The sequence below is a fragment of the Candoia aspera genome, chromosome 10 (assembly GCF_035149785.1).
Source record: "Candoia aspera isolate rCanAsp1 chromosome 10, rCanAsp1.hap2, whole genome shotgun sequence".
NCBI lineage: Eukaryota > Metazoa > Chordata > Lepidosauria > Squamata > Boidae > Candoia > Candoia aspera.
The window spans coordinates 3,314,257-3,330,011 of NC_086162.1; the positions used below are offsets into that span (position 1 = coordinate 3,314,257).

The following is a 15,755-nucleotide window of genomic DNA, read 5'->3' on the forward strand; positions in this document are numbered from 1 at the left end:
CGGGGTTATGCAGTGGCCTGGCAGATGGGTCAGAGGGCATCAGGCTGCCTATTCCTGCTTTCTGGGATTCACGGTTTTCAGAGTTGGGGGCTGGAATTGCCTAACAGGCCAAACCCTAAAGCTGAAAGAACCGTTGCCGTAGTCCCAAAGATGCCCAGGCCACTAAGCCCTTCCTGGGACCCCTTGGATGCCCCACGAAGAGAAGGCGTGTTTCACGCAACATTCTAAGGCAACGGGTGGGTTTCAGTAGGCTGAACTGCAGATACCTTAACCCCATTTGACCCTAGTCTAGAAAGTTGTAGGATTTCAGCCATGAAGTAATAAGGATATTTAAACTGCACGTCTTTTTGGTTTTCAGCTGCAGAAAGGAAGAATACTTGTGTTACATGAACCGCAAGAGGGGAAGAGATTTATATGGTGGAACCATCCTATAGCAAGTGTGTGTCTGAGTTTCCATTTCATTTTTAGTACTTCTTGCTGCATCCCAACAGTGTAGGAATGTGGAGCAGGAATACGTCATTTGCATTTTAACCCCCAGGTGCCGTTAAATAGCGTCAAAGAAATGTTTGTTCAAAGAGCAAAAGATAAAGAGGTGATGCGGCGCAGTGCTCTAACAAGCTCTGTTTGATACATTCTCTTCCCCCCTTCTTTGGCCTGGTATAAACGGTGCTCTCTTTTGTTTGACTGCACTCCTTCATGCAGATCTGCTATTAAATGCCGTGGAGGAGGGCTGTTTGGACCAAGCATTCTTCTTGGAGGTTGTGAAGCGCAAATTCAGATGTTCAGGAAAACCACCTTTCAGTTTGTCATTTCAGGAGGAGGGGTTTGCATTTCTTGCATGTTTGAGTGTTGAAAACGTCCTGCCCATAAAGACACCCGAGTCCTTGTCCATTGTATCCCAGCATCCTGTGTGCCGGGAGTTTTTGATGGGTGTTTCAAAACGTAGCGCTCCTGTTAGATTCCAAAGCGGCGCCAAGGCGTTGACTCTGGGTCAGAAGGCCCTCGCGGCTGTCGAGCCCGACCCCTGCTCAGCACAGGAATCCAGTTTGTTTGGCCGCCTCCGGGGAAGGGGAGCCGCCCACCTCCCTTGGCAGTCGGTTGTTCCCCCTGCTAGGGAGCGTTTCCTCCTCTCCACCAGAACCCGCTTCTTCTAACTTAAGTTCATTCTTCTCTGGCTGCTTTCTGGAACGACAGAGGACAGATCCCTTTCGAGGCCCGTTTTCATTAGCTTCTGCCACCAAACCATAACCACAGCCGCTCCAAGTTCTCGAACTCCAAGAGGAGCATGTGATCGCCCTCAGCTTTGCAGTCCCTTAAAATCAAGCCCTCCAATGTTCTAAGTTGCTCCATTGCTTAATACGCTGGGGCTCCCTCCTCGCCCCGAAGGAAGAAGTTTTCAGGGAGACAAGTCGTGGGTTCCTTGGAAGGAACGTGCTGGGGAAAGTTTGTCTCCCGAGAGATGCTAGGATAATTAAATTTCTCCCCCATACCTCTCTGAATGGAAGTATCTGCCCTTGGCTTTTGGAGAGGGTCACCCACACCACCCTCTGGCTTGGGAAACCACCAGCAGCAGCAGGTTGACCTGGTCACCTAATCAGTTATTTCTGGACAGGGCACCACCAGGAAATCCCAGCATTGTAAACTAAGCTGGGAAATTAAATCTGGAAGATGACAATGGCAAACCACTTACTTACATGAAAATTATGTGAGCGTGTCCCTGAAGCTTGAGGGAGATTTTACTTTTAAAACAAAAGCACCCATCAATTCTTTGTGCTTTTTATGTTATGAAATAAGTTTTATAGATAGAGATCAACCAGATAAAACCCATTAAAAAGTACATAAAGCACTATAAAAAGGCCTATACAATGGCAACAAAGTAGGAATAGCTACATTATCACGCAGCAAAAGGCGGATGTTCTGAAAACGACCTTAAGAGGGCGTTTAGAGCCCAAAGTGGGCCTCCCTCCACAGACAAGGTGCCTGATGTCGTGGCCTCCTCTCTTGTGGCTGCCTGCCCCGCCCGCCTGCTGGGGCACTTGGCAAAAGACTTCTGGCAAACAACTGAGACTCCCGATGGAAGAGGCTCGACTTTCCCCACCTCCATTTCTCTGGACTCTTCCAGCCTTCCTTTGGCTCCTTCTCTTGAGTTAGGCGGCAGCACCCAGCCATGCTTGGCTGACTTCTGAAAGCCATGCAGGGCCAGGCCGTGAAAGAACTCAGATGGGGCACCACCAGGAAACCCCAGGGCCCTGAGCCAGATTCTGGAAAGACACATTACTGGCCCAAAAGCTGCAATGGAAACTGGACTTTTTCACACTTCGAATCTAACCGAGATTTCCAGGCTATATTGGCTGGGCTCACTCAGTATATTTAGCAAAAGGCAGCCACAGGGCTGACTCAGCAAAGCAGGGTTGCACAAACCATGGCTAAGGGGCTGGGGTCCTAAGCGCAACTCCCCCCGGGGCTGCCTGCCCTCGCTTGGAAAAGCGGACGCCTCCCCCCCGTCCCAGGCCGCCGCCCCAAACTCCAGCCGGGTCGGCCCGCCCCCGCTTCACCGCTCGCGCCTGCCCCGCCGTGGGGCCCAGGGCGCGCCGAGCGCGGGCTGGCAGGTGAGTCACGCTTCCCGCCCGGGGAGGCCGAAGGTGGAGTTCGGCCTTTGTTCCGGGCCTGCCTGGCGAGCTGGCCAACCAGGAAGGGCCGACCTCCCCGGGGCGGCGGGGCAGGGCTGGCGGGCGGAGGAGGAGGAGGGCCGGGCCAGGTGGACGCGAGGGCTTCTGCGGACGCGACGGCGCGGCCGGGCGAGGTTTAAGTCGGCGCCCGTGCGAAGCGGGGATGGCCTGATCTCCGCACGGCAACGATGTGTCGCCTGGGTGAGTTGCGGCCACTCGGCGGCCGGCGCGCCCCGGTCCCGCGCTGCCTCGCGTTCCGGCCGCGGGTTCCCCGCGGAGCGGCGGCGGCGGCGGCGGCGGCAGGGGGGGCACGGGCCTCCTTGCGGGCCTCGACTGGCCTTTGACTTTCCGGTGCTCTCTCCTGCAGGGCCACCCCGATCCGCCAGCCTCGTGCGAGTAGGGCTTTCAGAAAAAGGGCGATCGCCGAAATGTAACACCGTCTCCCGCCAGAGTTAGGCAGGGTAGAAAAGGGCCTGCCAATTGGGCGGACCCCTCTTTTTTCCTCAACCCCCCGCCCAAAAAATTACCACCCTTTTCAACATAGCAACATTGTTTCGGATGCCACTTACGCTGTATGTCAAGCATGTCTGGCGTTTCTTCAAATTTTAAACTCTAATGGTGTCGGAAGTCCGGTGTGCTGAGATTAGAAATAAGATTTAGGTTTATTCGTGCAACAAAAACAGGACCATAGCACAGCATGTCTGCCTTTTGGCACATTAGGAGTTTGAATGAGTACTTTCGGTATACTTTTAGCCCATTTTAAGTTTCTGTGAGTTGGAAGATCATGCAGAGCAGGGGGACAAATGTAGGCACTGAAATTAATATGGAAGGTAATTTTGACATGCATTAAATCCCAGCAGAGTATTGGGAGAAAGTGGAAGTCCTTGCTCCTTCAAATCAAAATTATTTTTATTTAATATTATGGTTATCACCAAGAAATGCAAACAGCCTTTTCCAAGTATGGTTATTTTTCTTACAGTTATCTTGCAATCTGTTTGACCCTTCCTGGGGGTAGTTCTGTTAGAAACGCCCCCCCCAAGGTATTTGTTAATGTGGCTTTGCACACGGCTTTGTGCTTGATTGATTTAGTATAATTTTCATCAATCCAATAATGAGAGTCCTGTGGGCAGACCACAAAACTGTTAATATAAATGCATCTCCAGATAGGTAGGAAGAACGTAGTTGAGCTAAAATATGGAAAAGCCACATGGAGCATGTGCGTTATCTAAAATTGATCTAGGCAAACTATTTCTGTAATCTGAAAATTCTAAAGGCTGATGTAAAGCAAAATCTTGTGCAAAACATTGCAAGCTATATAAAACATGCATTAACGAGGCTATCCGAAATGCATGTCATGCACAAATAAATATCTACCATGCGTGCTGCATAGAGATTGTCTTGGTCATCTGAAATCCTAAATCAATTCTTTCCATTCAGTGCTGGCTTCATACGCAAACTTGCGAAGTATCTACAAATTTTCATGAGCCCTTCGCCCCCCCCAAGTTACTTGCCCCCAAGGGATTTAAAGTCATGTGAACAAAAGAGAGATGGGAATTCAGCTGCCCAACCAGATTTTTGAGAAGCAGGGTCCCCGTTCCCCACCCCCGCCAGCCACAGGGCCTATTTGGCTGGCCGGTTGCTTGCCTCTCCCCACCCCTCCCCCATCCCCCGTCCATACCTTGCAGCTTGTGTAGACTTTGGGATGTTCCTGCAGGATGGTGGCCTCACCCACTCTTGGCTGTTTAAGGAGTGGTTAATCTTTAAAGACCCTGGATCCTTTCAGAAGGAAATGCCACATTATAGACTTCCTCATGGCTCTTGGCTCAACCTCAAGGCTGAGATAAGGTTGGTTGCTCATCCCTGCTGAGCTTATGGCACCCCTTGATCTTCTCCAACATTGCCGTGGAAAAACAGAACATCCTGCACGGCAGTTGGATAAGCGGGAGGCACAGCCAGGACTGCATGGGGAACGGATCCTGCTCCTCCTGCTGGGCTGAGGTTGCAGAGACCTCCTCTGGCACTGGCACCCAACGCTCCTGTCCCTCGCAGAGAGGCAACTTTCTTTGCCCTTCCACCCACCCACGGAGCAAAAGTAAGCCCAGAGACCCCCTGCAGGCATCCACAAGGAATGCTGAGAATGGTTCAAACTTGCTCCTGCACTTGAGTTGACTGTTCCCAGGCTCTGCCCCCCCACCCCCCAAATGGTGTGTTGCTTCTGCGGAAGGAACGAGATGGTGCTGTCAAAAATGCCCTGCTTAGCAAGGGTTAGAGCAGTGTTTCTCAACCGTGGGAACTTTAAGATGTGTGGACGTCAACTCCCAGGATTCCCCAGCCAGCATGACTGGCTGGGGAATCCTGGGAGTTGACGTCCACACATCTTAAAGTTCCCACGGTTGAGGAACACTGGGTTAGAGGTAGCAAGCTCCACTGAAATATTAATTTTTCTCCCAGGGCTAGGTTGCCGGTTGGTTTTATCTGCTTGGCAGGTAGAAAGATGATTAATGACAGGATCAGAAATAGTGTCTACATTTAAAACAATGGTGAAGAAGAATCAGCGCATATGTTGAAGACACCAGCCAAGCAAGTGGTTGATCAACCCTGACTGCAGCCAGCAAATGCCAGGGGAAAATAGAGCTGCCCTCAACTGACGCCCCCATACTGGGAGAGCTGGAGCTTGAAGCGTGTCAATGCCACGGTGCGGGAGCAGCCACGAAAACAGTTTGCCCCCTTGTGGATACTTGCCCGGCTTTATGCCTGTGTGCGCAGGCAAGTGTGCTGCTCCTGCTGTTCTTGGAGGCCAGGCCATCGCACGGGGGAGCAACTTTCTTTCAGGTTCTTTGGTTGCCAACCATTTGGGACTTTAATGGCCACAGGTGGCTTCTCGAAGTGTGCTTGGGGCAGCTGGGGCAAATGGCACTGTGTGCTCTGAACAGGAACAGCCAGCCAACCCCTTAACTGTCCCTAATTTCCACAGGGCAGCCCCATGTAGAGAGTGTTCTAGTAGTCCAGCCAAAGGCATGGGTCAGCTTGCTCCAGAAATTCTTACCATTTTATTTATTTCAGTTCTAACTCACTCTAGGTGCACAAACTCAGAGGTATTGTCCTGACTAAAGCAAAAAACCATGCTGACACAAGAAAGTAGTCTCTAGTGTTTATTAACTGCTCTAGTAGACAGAAAATCCTACCAGACTGAAGGAGCGTGGGAAACCCAGGCAGATAAACCCCCAAACTCAAGGCGGGTCTGCTCTGGGTTTCTTTGAAGGACAGTTCACAGCCTCTAAACTGCGCATGCGTTTTCCCCCCTGGATAGGGGACCCTCCTGCTCACCATCCCTACGCATGACAGGTATTCTCTTTATTGTTATTTGCATCTTCTGAAGAAAACCTCTCTCCCATGGGTTTCTCTTCACTATAGTCCAGACAAGATCAGCCAGGTGAAACCCCGTAGAAATGAATTAAATACTGTGAACCAAGATCAGTAGATAGGTAGGTTTGTGGGACGGGACTCAACAGAAATGCTGATCTAGTGCCAGGGTAGAGAAACAGTTGCCTTTTGGAGAAACGGTTGCCTTCTGAACTTCAGCTCCTTCCATCTCTACCTGTTGGCTGACTGACTGGGGTGATGGGAAATGCAGCCCAGCCTCATCTATGGAGTCAGACCTTGCCTACCTGAGCTACTGTGCAACAGCTGTCAAAAAGGCAAATGCCATTGTAGGGTATGAAAATAAAACTACAGTATCAGTACAGGTAGTCCTCACTTAATGACCATTAATTTAGTGACAGTTTGGACTTATGACGGTGCTGAAAAAAACGACTTATGACCAGTCCTCACACTTAGAACCATCACAGTGCCCCCCTGGTCACGTGATCACCATTTTCAACCTTCCTAGCCAGCTTCTGGCAAGCAAAATTGATGGGGAACCACGTGATTAGCTTAACAACCATGTGGTTCACTTAACAACCATGGGGATTTGCTTAATGACTGCCACAAAAAAGGTTGTAAAATCAGGTCGGATTCGCCTAATGACTGCTTTGCTTAGCCAAAATTCTGGTCCTAATTGTGGTCATTAAGTGAGGACTACCTATATTCATTTTTGATGGATTGATTAAACAGGCTTCTATGCTCCACCCCATAAGGTTAAGATGTACAGGTTACCTTGAGCAAAAATAACAACAGTAAAACAGGTGAGTAGTTGTCCAAAGTAATTGTTCAAGCAGTAGCTTCGAGGCAGGTAGCATAACCCTCGTCCAAGGATACAGTAACCATTGCCCACACCCGGCTTCCTATCACCCCCCTGGAAACTCTCACAGGACGGGGATCTACATTAATCCCTCCATCCTCAGTACCGAATTTGCCATTTTCACAGTAGCTGCACATAGATTGCCACTGGACTCTTGGCCACAATTCTAAGGTGCTGGTCCTGGTTGCGCTTGCTGCTGCCTTTCTATCAGGATGGTCAAAGTGGCTGAGAAGAAGGTTCCAGGCTTCTGGTGTCAGTCCCACCAGGTAGACCAGACCAGGAAATCATCTCCACAGGAAAACCAGGTCAAGATAATGTAGGTCATAGTGCAGAATCTTGCAAGTCTGAGTGGGCTTCTCCTTCCCTCCCTCTTATGCCCAGTGAATCGGGAGGTGTTTGCCTGAGCCGTGTCCGAATATTATCTTGCTTCCCAGGACTTCTTTAATTTTTTAATGTTTCTTTGCCTAGATTACCGTTCTTGCATATTTCTGTCAAGGTCATCTCCCTTACTCTCTCCATCTAGCTGCATCAGAGCATTTGCAATAGTATGCTTTTTAAAGCTTACCCTAAATTGCATTTACAGTCTTTTTTTTTTTGCTTTAATCAGTCTAAAACATTTGATGTTCCCTGAAACTTGGCCAGATCATCTGTAAATAAGCCGAGAAGAGCAGTCCTAGTATAATTGTCAGGAGAAAAACCATCTGTATATCCTCCATTACAAGAAGTGTCTGGTTATTATGGCTCTCTGCACCTTTATTGACCTATTGGAAGACCTTTCACTTATCCCAGAATGGCTAAATTCATCCTGGAGGCTTTGGTGAGGGATTTTGACAAAACCCTTTAGAAGTCCAAGTGAACTGTGTCCATCAGATTATCTCTAAATATTTTCACCTTGTTTCCAACCCTTGTGATGATCGTCTCAAAGTGAAAGCTGCCCAGTAGCTGAGGTTACTTCAGAAAGGAGCTGAACAGTTAGTGAGGGAAGGAGAGGGTCAGCACAGCTTTGAGACCTGCTTGCTGAGGAGCACCAGAGGGAGAAGAGTCCAGAGGGATAAATAAGGTTGGCCCCTGTGATGGGATCAGAGGCACCTCTTGAGCTTGACTCAGCAGGGCTCGCTCTTAGCCCGAGAGACAACTTTTGTTAAAGAAGTGGTCATTTTGTACAGCACGTTTGGCCGTCTCCATATTCTGCGTTTCTTTCCTGTGATGCAGAACTCTGTGCTGGAACAAATGTATTTCCTTCCCAGATAAGCTGGACACCAGCAGCTCCCAGAAACTCTTGATGAAAACAGGACTCATCCTGATAGTCATTGGTCACCTGAACTTCATTACGGGAGCCCTGGTCAATGGGACGGTGTTGCGCCACATCGCCAACCCTCAAGATACCATTTCGGTGCAGTATGCCATCTCCAACATCATTTCGGCCATCTCCGCCATTTTGGTAGGTTGCCTGGTTTATATGACATGGAGGGGAGTTGGTGGAAGGACCAACCAGTACATCTCCCTGTTCTGCTGCCTTGTAGAAGCAAAGTTGGCTGCAGGGTGTACCCAAATATTGCTGGCAAAGGCTAAGCTCATTCTTCCTCCCAGATAGCATGGGTCCCTTGGGTAAGTTAGCCCCTGGTCAAAAAATGTCTCATGTAAGTAATTGTTACTTTAACTGCCATACTGTAGAGTCAGATGGAGAGTAAAAGTTCTAGTCCTGATGCGCATCCACAAAATAAGTGCCATCTGAGTTTCTTCCCTCTTGCTTGATGATAAAGTTGGGAATTATGCCAAAAGTTGTGTTAATTTGTTGTGACTAAAGTTGGGATGATTCCGCAGTTCCAAAATGCAAGCATAATTCTAAAGTTACCACCTTGCCAGAAATTTAAAATCCCTTAGAATATAGCAACCACTTTAGATCTTGGGATCATCAAAACTAATTCCTGCATCGCTGTCAGCTGTTCTCCACTCGCAGGAATTTTATCTTGGAGACAAAATCTGGAGGGTGGGGGGATTGCATCACCATAATCTGCTGCCGCCATTTGCATGGGGTGGTTTCCTGACGCTGGTGTTCCCTTTACAGACGATATCCTGTGGGATAGCAGCAATTGTGCTTTCCAGATACGTATCCCAGAAACCACTGGTAAGAAATCTTGTCCCTGTTGCAGCTTGGAGCAGAAATATCTCCAGTAAGAAGATGAGTTAGGATTCAGGATAAGAATGCCCTCACAGGCTACAGGCAGCTGTTTGCAGAAGGCCTTTCCACCTCCCTTAGGGAAGAGTGGATTAATCCTGAGCAGGGGGCGGGAATGGCTCCTCATTTTTCTCCTTTAGCCCCCACCACACCCAGAAACCGCTTGTCTTCAGTGACATCAGCAGCTTCACCGCTGGTCCCACCTGGAAGGCAAGATAACACCAGAGAGCATTTAATAACGCCGTAAAATTATGCTTTAACTCGCCCAGTGCAAATAATGAATAGCCTTTCCCAACCATGTAGGGCGATTTTATAGTTCCTTGTCTAAAACTTTACTGGGGCAATTCTGCTAGAAGCAAATCCTTCCTCCTCGAAGGAATTATGATTGGGCCTTTGCATGCAACTCTGTGCTTGGTTTATTTACTCTGTTTTGAATCTGCCCAGTAATGAGAGCTTTTTAGGCAGGCTGCAAAACTGTTAATGTAGATGCACTTATATAAGTCGAACAGGAAGAAAATAAATGAACTAAAATATGGAGAAGCCATATGGAAGATGTGCATTATCTAAAAATATCTATGCAAATTATTTCCCTAACATGCAAATTCTAAAGGCTGATGTAGTGGAAAATCTTGCACAAAATCTTGTCAACTATATAAAAATGCATTAATTAGGCCATCCAAAATGCAAATTAATATCCATCATGCATGAACATCATCTTGATTATCTTAAAATCCTGAATCGGTTCTATCCATTCAGCAATGGCTCCCTTAAGAAACATTCAAGTTGCTATTGTCCACACTGGAAGGACTTAAGTGCCATTTCTGGCAGGATGATGCTGGTGATGGTGCTGATGATGGATTGCATGTACTATAGCTGCCCACTCCTAAAGTTAGTTTGCTGAGGAAGAATTTCTCCACTCTGTGAACATAAAGCCCTTTAAATCAGTGTTTCTCAGCCATCATGGGGAATTCTGGGAGCTGAAGTCTACACATCTTAAAGTTGCTTAGATTGGAAAATGCTGCTTTAGATGATTTGGATGTCAGCTTCCAGAGTCCCCTTCCCTCCAGATGTGTTGGACTCCAGTCCTTACAGTTTTCAGCCCTAGAATTTAGGAATTGAAGCCCAAGACATTTTGGGGATATCACATTTGTAAAAGCAGAAGGATGAAGTATTCATGTCTTTTGAAATGCTCAAATGGCATTCATAAAGTGGTTTGATTCGAATTCATCTAGGTTCATACATGATGTGGAACTTGATCCATCTTCCCCAATCTTCGAGTGACTTCTGAACCCTTCTGAGTTTGACCTCTGGCTATAGAAAGCCATTTTGTTGGGTTCACCTATCATTCTAACCATGTTCGCTTCACAGGCTGAACCAGAAATGAACAAGCCATATTTTAGCACAGTATGTCACATGTTGTATGAATTCAGAAAGTTGGGTTAATTTTGTGAAGTCGCTAAGCTAGCTGGCACAAGTGTTATAAAAGCTGAACCAGTGTTTTAGTTTGGTTTTGTGTGATGAGTAAACCCATTCATTGTGCTTGGTTTATGGCTTATGGCTTATGGCTTAGCCTGTTGCCTGAACCCTGCTGCTTCCTCTATCTTCAGTGGCAGCACCTGCCCTCTAGAACGCCATGCTCCCCCAAGGTTAGATTGGTCCCAACCCTGCCAGCCTTTTGAAGTGCTGGAGATCTGGATGCGCTCCAGGGTATGGAGGCTGGGAGGTTAGATGGCCTGTGAGATGGTAGCTGTGGAGTGTTTATTGAGTTTGTCCTTGGCAACCATGGTAGGCTTTTCATGTTCTGTTGCTACTATTTCTCCTATTGTTTTAATGTGCTGTTGGCTGTCCAGAGTCACATCTGGGAGACGGGGGGGGGCATATAAATCAATTTAATAAATAAAAATTAAATGATAAATAAATGTGATGCTTAGCATGTGGATCGGATCTGCTAGCAAAATGAGGTCTAGCACAAGAGCTTCACAGTTCTCTCTCTCCTGCAGGGATGGGCGGTTTTCTCCCTCAGCATCAGCAGCACCCTCCTCTCACTCTTCTGTTCGGTGGGGCTGGCAGTTGCCATTGGCCTGACCTTTGCCAACAAGGGCCATGCCCTCCTGGCCCTGTGTACCTTTGCTGACATGGAGCTCATCCAGATTGCCCACGAGTGTCCCTTCGATCCCACACGGATCTATGTAAGTCTGCCCAAAAGGACCTGGAACTCCTGCTGCCAGAAAGTGGTCAGGATGGGGAAGGTGCTCCTCTAGGAGTTGGGCATCATCTTCCTGAAGTGGTTTCCATGAAAAAAGAAGCCTCGGCAATATTTTGGGGGGTACAGAAGATAATACCCTTAAGTCTGGGGTTTAGCCCTGCTTTGCCTGCCAAAAAATCTCCAGTAGGTTGACCCATCCTGAGGTGTATACTCAACCAGAGCAGTGTACAGCTACAGCAGCTTTTGGGGGTCACTCTTGCACTGGAATTGTGATGCCCATCACCCCGGACAGCATGGATCATCTTTGGTGGAAGTTGGCATAGGTGGATGGCTCCATCGGTTGAGCCATGCCTTCTGCCTCTGGAATTGGGTGAGCATTGACCTCAGGAACCCTGGAGGTTGGAGGCTTCCTCATTTATTTCTCACCTTCCGTTTCCTTTCCCTAGAGTTCTGCCCTGGCCCTCTGGGGACTCTCCTTTATCTTGGACTCTGTGGAGATCGTCTTCAGCATCCGCTGCTTTCTTATCACTCTTACGATCCTGAACTTGAAGCTTTGTGGCAGGAGGAGGCGCAAGAAAAAGGTAAATCTGCCTCTCCCCCTCCTTCCGTGCAGAATTGGAAGAGACAGTCAGGGAAAAAGAGCAGTGGTCTTCCTAGAGCCCTGGATCTCCTTCTCCATGCTTTGGAGAAAGGCATATGATACTCTTGTGTACTCTTCCACCCCCTCGCTCCCCTCCGCAATACATTGCCATTGCTCTGTTTCCCAAGTACCACTTTCTCTTTATGGTCAAAGATGGTGGCTCCTTAGTACTGTGACCCAGAGCAGTTCCCCGGAAGAAAGGAAGTTCTAACGCTGGCTTTCCCCTCCGGCGCATCCTAGACCGTGAATCTGCAGGATCTAATTCTGCCTTTGTCAAGCATTCAGGTTTAGATTTGAGCCTTTGTGGCTTTTGAACCACGTCTTAGTAATCAGGCTTGATTCGAATAATTAGTTGTTTGCAACTCGCTTGTCAATTTGCATCTCATTAAACCTGGTCTTACCTGATATGCAAAATACCTGTTGAAAACAGGCCTGTCAGACAGGAACAGTGTTTCTCAACCTCGGCAGCTTGAAGATGTGTGGACTTCAACTCCCAGAATTCTAAAGTCCACACATCTTCAAGCTGCCGAGGTTGAGAGGCACTGGACAGGAAGTTCCATTGGCCTAACCTTCTAGCTAACCCTTACAGATATCTGGCCTTCTCCGGTCTTGGTGAGTGCACTACAGCAGAGTTCAACCAAGGCATGCCAGCAGAGGGAGTGGGAAAGTCAGAGAAGGGCAGAAGGTGTGGCTCAGGCTTATGCCAGAGAATATTAACGTGGTTGCTACTAGCCTTAACGTGTATTTCAAGAGCAAGGCAAAAGTATCTCAGAATGATCACGAAGAATGAGCAAGTGCTTCTAAAAATAGGCATCAGTTAGAACACCAAAACGTGAACGAAGAGAGGTTTGCTTGATACCAGGGCCTCCATGGGCGTGGGAGTATGTCGACATGTGCAAGACGGTGGATGTGGTGTTGCGACTGACACCCTACTGCTTTTTTACGGGCATGCATTTTGATGCACACACATACCAAAGCAGCAGGGTGCCCATTGCAATGCCATGCCCACTGTCTTGCAGATTTTGATGCGCTCTGTGGATGCCCTAGGCGTGGTCTCCCCTCGCACTGCAAAAGCATTTAACTGGAAGAATAGGCACAGCCTCCAGATAGCCTCCAAGTCCTAGAATCTTGGCAGGGGCTGACCCCGGATGCTTGTGCCACGCAATGAGGGGGTCTCGCCTTCCTTTCGGCTGATGGCACTGCCTGGCTTTAAAGGTCTCGCTGCAGTTCGTCACCACCGAGAGCCGAGACTCCTGTGAGGGACGGGATCTGCTGAGGATGGAGCACATTGACATCGTGCAGCTTTAGAGGCCAAACCTTTTCGCTCCGGTGACCCCTGCAGGCAAAGACTCTTCTGTGGTGCCTTTCTGACCGTCCCCCGTCCTTTTCACAGTCCAGCCTGGCTGGCAGCTGGGAGGGCTGATGCCTGCCGCAGGAGACGGCAGAGGCCTGATTTCTCCTTCTTCCAAGCTCTGAACGGTCTTGTGCCTTGTAAATTCCTCCTGAGCATCCTTCTCCTCTGGATCAACAGGGAGGGCCAGACCCTGATGTTTCAAGCTTTGATTTCTCAAAAGGGGCTGCGAGCAATTCCTCAGAAGCAAACCTCCTTTGTTCTGGTGCACACCTGCGCACCCCCATGCACGGTCCCCTCCGCTTGCTGCTCCACAGATTCTCCTAGGACGGGTGGACCAACAGTTGCGGCTTTGACTGGAGCGACTGGATGGAGCCGTGTTCTTCTCCCCAGTGCAGGGCCAGTGATGCCCCAGGGCACCTCTCAGAGAGCAAAGTCACCCCAGAGTGACAGGAGCTTGAGGGCCGGGGAAGAGGCTCTGGCAGGATCCCACAGAGAAGGGGGGCACAAGGGATAAGGGGGGCTTTCTTTGACATACGGCTTTTGGGAAGCTTCTATTCCACTATCACAGCTTAAGCAGGGAGTGAAAGGACCTTTAGAGGGTTGGTTTGTTGACAAAACTGCAAATTTACACTTGCTTTCCCTATACCTGTAAATATTTAAATCTACTTAAATAATGAGCTGAGAGGCAACTGATCCATCAATTAGCTGCAAAAGGGGTAGATTTGGGGAGAACTGGTGTGGTGCCCTGGTGAAGGCAAGGGACTCGGAGCACCGAAGTTCCAGTCCACTTTCCAATCTGGTTTCAGCCCCAGAAGCTCCCTGGGGGACCTTGGTCCAGTTGCACACTCCCAACCCATCCTACCTCAGAGGGTTGTTGTGGGGAGAACCAGGAGATGCAGTATGCTGTGTGCTGCCTTAAACTACTGGACTAAAGATGGGATGAAAACCTGACAAATAAATTAATTAAAAGAACTGGCTGAGAACTAGCCTCTTCCTTCTCTGCTGGCCTGCCAGCTCCTTGGGACCCCCACCTTTTGCAGCTTGCAAACCATTCCACCCATTTACCTTCTGAGCGTTCCTTCACAGGGAATAACTCCATGAATGAACTGCCTCTTGAATTAGGGCTAGGAGCCAAACTTGGGTAGATCAAGAATCTCAAAGCTGCCTCTGTCCCCAACCTGGTGCCCTCGGATTAGAGCTCCCAGAATTCCCAGTCAGAACCATGGAGAAAAGCTGCTTTCCTGAAAAGCTGTATGTGCTTTTTCTCCTATGTGGTCAAGGTTGTGATCTCTAGACACCTCCTCATAAATGCTCTAATCCAGTGTTTCTCAACCTTGGCAACTGTTAAGTTGTGGGGACTTCAACTTCCAGAATTCCCCAGCCAGCGATGCTGGGAGTCGAAGTCCACACAACTTAAACTTGCCAAGATCGAGGAACCCTGCTCTAACCTATTTCTCTCCAAACTGAGGCCTCCAAATGCCGCGGGTTACAACTCCCATCACCTCAGCCGGGGTGGCCGGTGTGATGCGGGGAGTCCGAAAACGGCCATGTGTGCATGTGGCTGCGGAGGGCTCCTCTAGTGCTAGGGAGCTGAGCAGGGTCCAAAGAGCAGCGCCCCCCCCCCCCGCTGGCTGTCCAAACGCCCTGCAAGAGGGGAGGTCTGGAATTTGGACCCTCGGCTCATCCTTCGGGGGGGGCTTTAAAAGGGGCCGCCTGCCCACCTCCTTTGGCTTCAGGGAGCAGGGAGGAATTCAGCGGCTAAAAGGTGGTGGGAGGGCAGGAGCTGCTTGGGCAGGGTGACTGGCACTGCCCACCACCTCTGCACCCCCCAGCTCCATCCCTCCCGCCTTGCATTTGGACTTCTTGTGGCTGGAGGATGCTGCAGTAGAACCGCCAGCCCTTTCCCACTGGGAGGGAAACTGCCCGGGAGCCGTGGAATGCGCAGACGCGGTGGCCTGCACTGGAGCCCGGGCACACAGCGGTGGGAGCTCTACGTGTGGATGGCGCATGTAAAGAGGTGGGACTTTGACTGCACAGTCACGGCCCCCGCCTTGACTTTTTGACCTCCCTGCCCTGTGGACAGCCTAGGCAGGAAAGCTTGATAGCGGGCACCTTGGGCTGGACTACAACCGAGGGCCCACCTCCCCGGCACTGAAAGATGCAGCTCCCCTCTTGCTTAGCCCTGGCTGTGGATGTACCTCTCGAAGCCGTCACCCTCGGCCTCGACTGGAACCTTGGCCCGCCCTACAGGGAGGTTGCAGCGGAGGGCTGAGAGATGATACAGACCAAGAGCCCTGGCCATGCTAAAATGTTTCCATCCTCCCTCGGCCAGGAAGCTCACCTTGTACAGCAGCCACTTTGGCAGTGTTAAGAAGTAGGCGAGAGGCTAGAAGCCGCAGCGGGCAAGATGCAGGCAAAACCATTCCGGGGAGGGAGGGGCAGAAGCCACGGCCCAGCAGAGAAGTCT

General features: G+C 49.6%; 2 protein-coding genes across 2 annotated transcripts in view; both read left to right on the forward strand.

The window, feature by feature from the left end:
- Nucleotides 1-15,755, forward strand: part of YARS1 (tyrosyl-tRNA synthetase 1) — a 277,651-nt gene that overhangs the window by 85,542 nt on the left and 176,354 nt on the right. The gene's annotated exons all lie outside the window — the stretch shown is intronic.
- On the forward strand, nt 2,770-14,260 carry TMEM54 (transmembrane protein 54). Its single transcript, XM_063312011.1, has 6 exons — nt 2,770-2,870; nt 8,157-8,350; nt 8,978-9,037; nt 11,089-11,277; nt 11,741-11,875; nt 13,150-14,260. The coding sequence occupies exons 1-6, from the start codon at nt 2,858-2,860 to the stop codon at nt 13,240-13,242; spliced, it is 684 nt and encodes a 227-aa protein (XP_063168081.1). The 5' UTR covers nt 2,770-2,857; the 3' UTR covers nt 13,243-14,260.

Excerpts from the sequence above, each read along its gene's own strand:
- TMEM54 (XM_063312011.1), top strand. Across the intron at positions 8,351-8,977 it reads CGGCCATCTCCGCCATTTTG|ACGATATCCTGTGGGATAGC; the intron begins GTAGGTTGCCTG and ends TTCCCTTTACAG. Across the intron at positions 9,038-11,088 it reads ACGTATCCCAGAAACCACTG|GGATGGGCGGTTTTCTCCCT; the intron begins GTAAGAAATCTT and ends TCTCTCCTGCAG.